The following is a 1,175-nucleotide window of genomic DNA, read 5'->3' on the forward strand; positions in this document are numbered from 1 at the left end:
AGCGGTGAAGGGGTAAAGCGGTGAAGGGGTAAAGCGGTGAAGGGGTAAAGCGGTGAAAAGATGCAGCGGTGAAGGGGTAAAGCGGTGAACAGATGCAGCGGTGAAGGGGTAAAGCGGTGAAAAAATGCAGCGGTGACGGGGTGCACGTGAAGGGGTGCGCGGAGGAGACGTACCTGAGAGCAAAATGTACAGAATGACCCCGCAGGACCAAATGTCGCACTTCTCGTCGTACGTTCCATGCAGGACGTCGGGCGCAATGTAATACGCAGTGCCGATCTTGTCCTTCATCTTCTTGCTGTACTCGAAATGCGTAGACAAGCCAAAGTCAATAATTTTAATAATCATGTCTTCCTTGTTCTTGGTCTCCAATAAAATATTTTCCGGCTTCAAATCCCTATGCACGACGTTATTCTTGTGCATGTAGGTGATGCCACTCAGAACCTGCTTTATGATCCGCGCCGCATCTACTTCATAGAACCTCTTCCTGCTAATAATCTCGTCGAATAGTTCCCCCCCAGAATAAACATCAGACACCAAGTAGTAGTAATTGTTGTCCTCAAAAAATTCATATAGCTTCATGATGTTGATGTGGTCTAGCATCTTTAACAGCTCCACTTCCCTCAGGAGACTTTGCTTGTCCGTCTTTCTCTTTACATGCTTCTTGCTTATCACTTTTATAGCGTACTCATGTCCTGTGTGTTTGTCTCTACTGAGTATAACTTCTCCGAAGGATCCTTTGCCCAAAATTTTTATTCCCTTATATTGCTCATTAAAAACCACGTTGCTATTTTGTATGAACATCCCTGGTCTTAACTTACTATTGTTAAAACTATTTTGAGCAATTTTTTTGGACATTTGCAAATTATTTTCTTTCTGGTCCCCTTTTGTATTGTTTCCTTTCAAGTTTTTTTTGTAGCTTCCTCCTTTGCTTTCTTCATTTGGTGTGGAGATTTCTTGGCCCATTGTTTCAACAGAATGGTTCAAGGGTGAAGCAGATGCCTTCGTGTGGTCCTTAGAAGGGGATGCAGAAGATTAGGGCTTGGCTCTGGAGACTTTAAGGGGGGGGAATGAAGTCGGCAGCAACATGTGGATTTGACGTGGCAGGGGATGATCAGGACGGGAAAAAGCAAAAGAAAAAAAAAAAAAAAAAAAAAAAAAAAAAAAAAAAAAAAAAA

General features: G+C 42.8%; 1 protein-coding gene across 1 annotated transcript in view; it reads right to left on the minus strand.

Moving 5' to 3' along the window:
* AK88_03287 (CAMK/CDPK protein kinase) overlaps positions 1 to 963 on the minus strand; it is a gene marked incomplete at both ends in the record, with an annotated part of 1,941 nt that extends 978 nt beyond the window's left edge. The window contains one exon of the mRNA XM_012480908.1: positions 174 to 963. Coding sequence (XP_012336331.1) covers positions 174 to 963 — 790 coding nt within the window. The remainder of the gene's footprint in view (positions 1 to 173) is intronic.
* Positions 964 to 1,175: the final 212 nt, after the last annotated feature.

The sequence above is a fragment of the Plasmodium fragile genome (assembly GCF_000956335.1).
Source record: "Plasmodium fragile strain nilgiri unplaced genomic scaffold supercont1.37, whole genome shotgun sequence".
NCBI classification, from domain to species: Eukaryota; Apicomplexa; class Aconoidasida; order Haemosporida; family Plasmodiidae; genus Plasmodium; species Plasmodium fragile.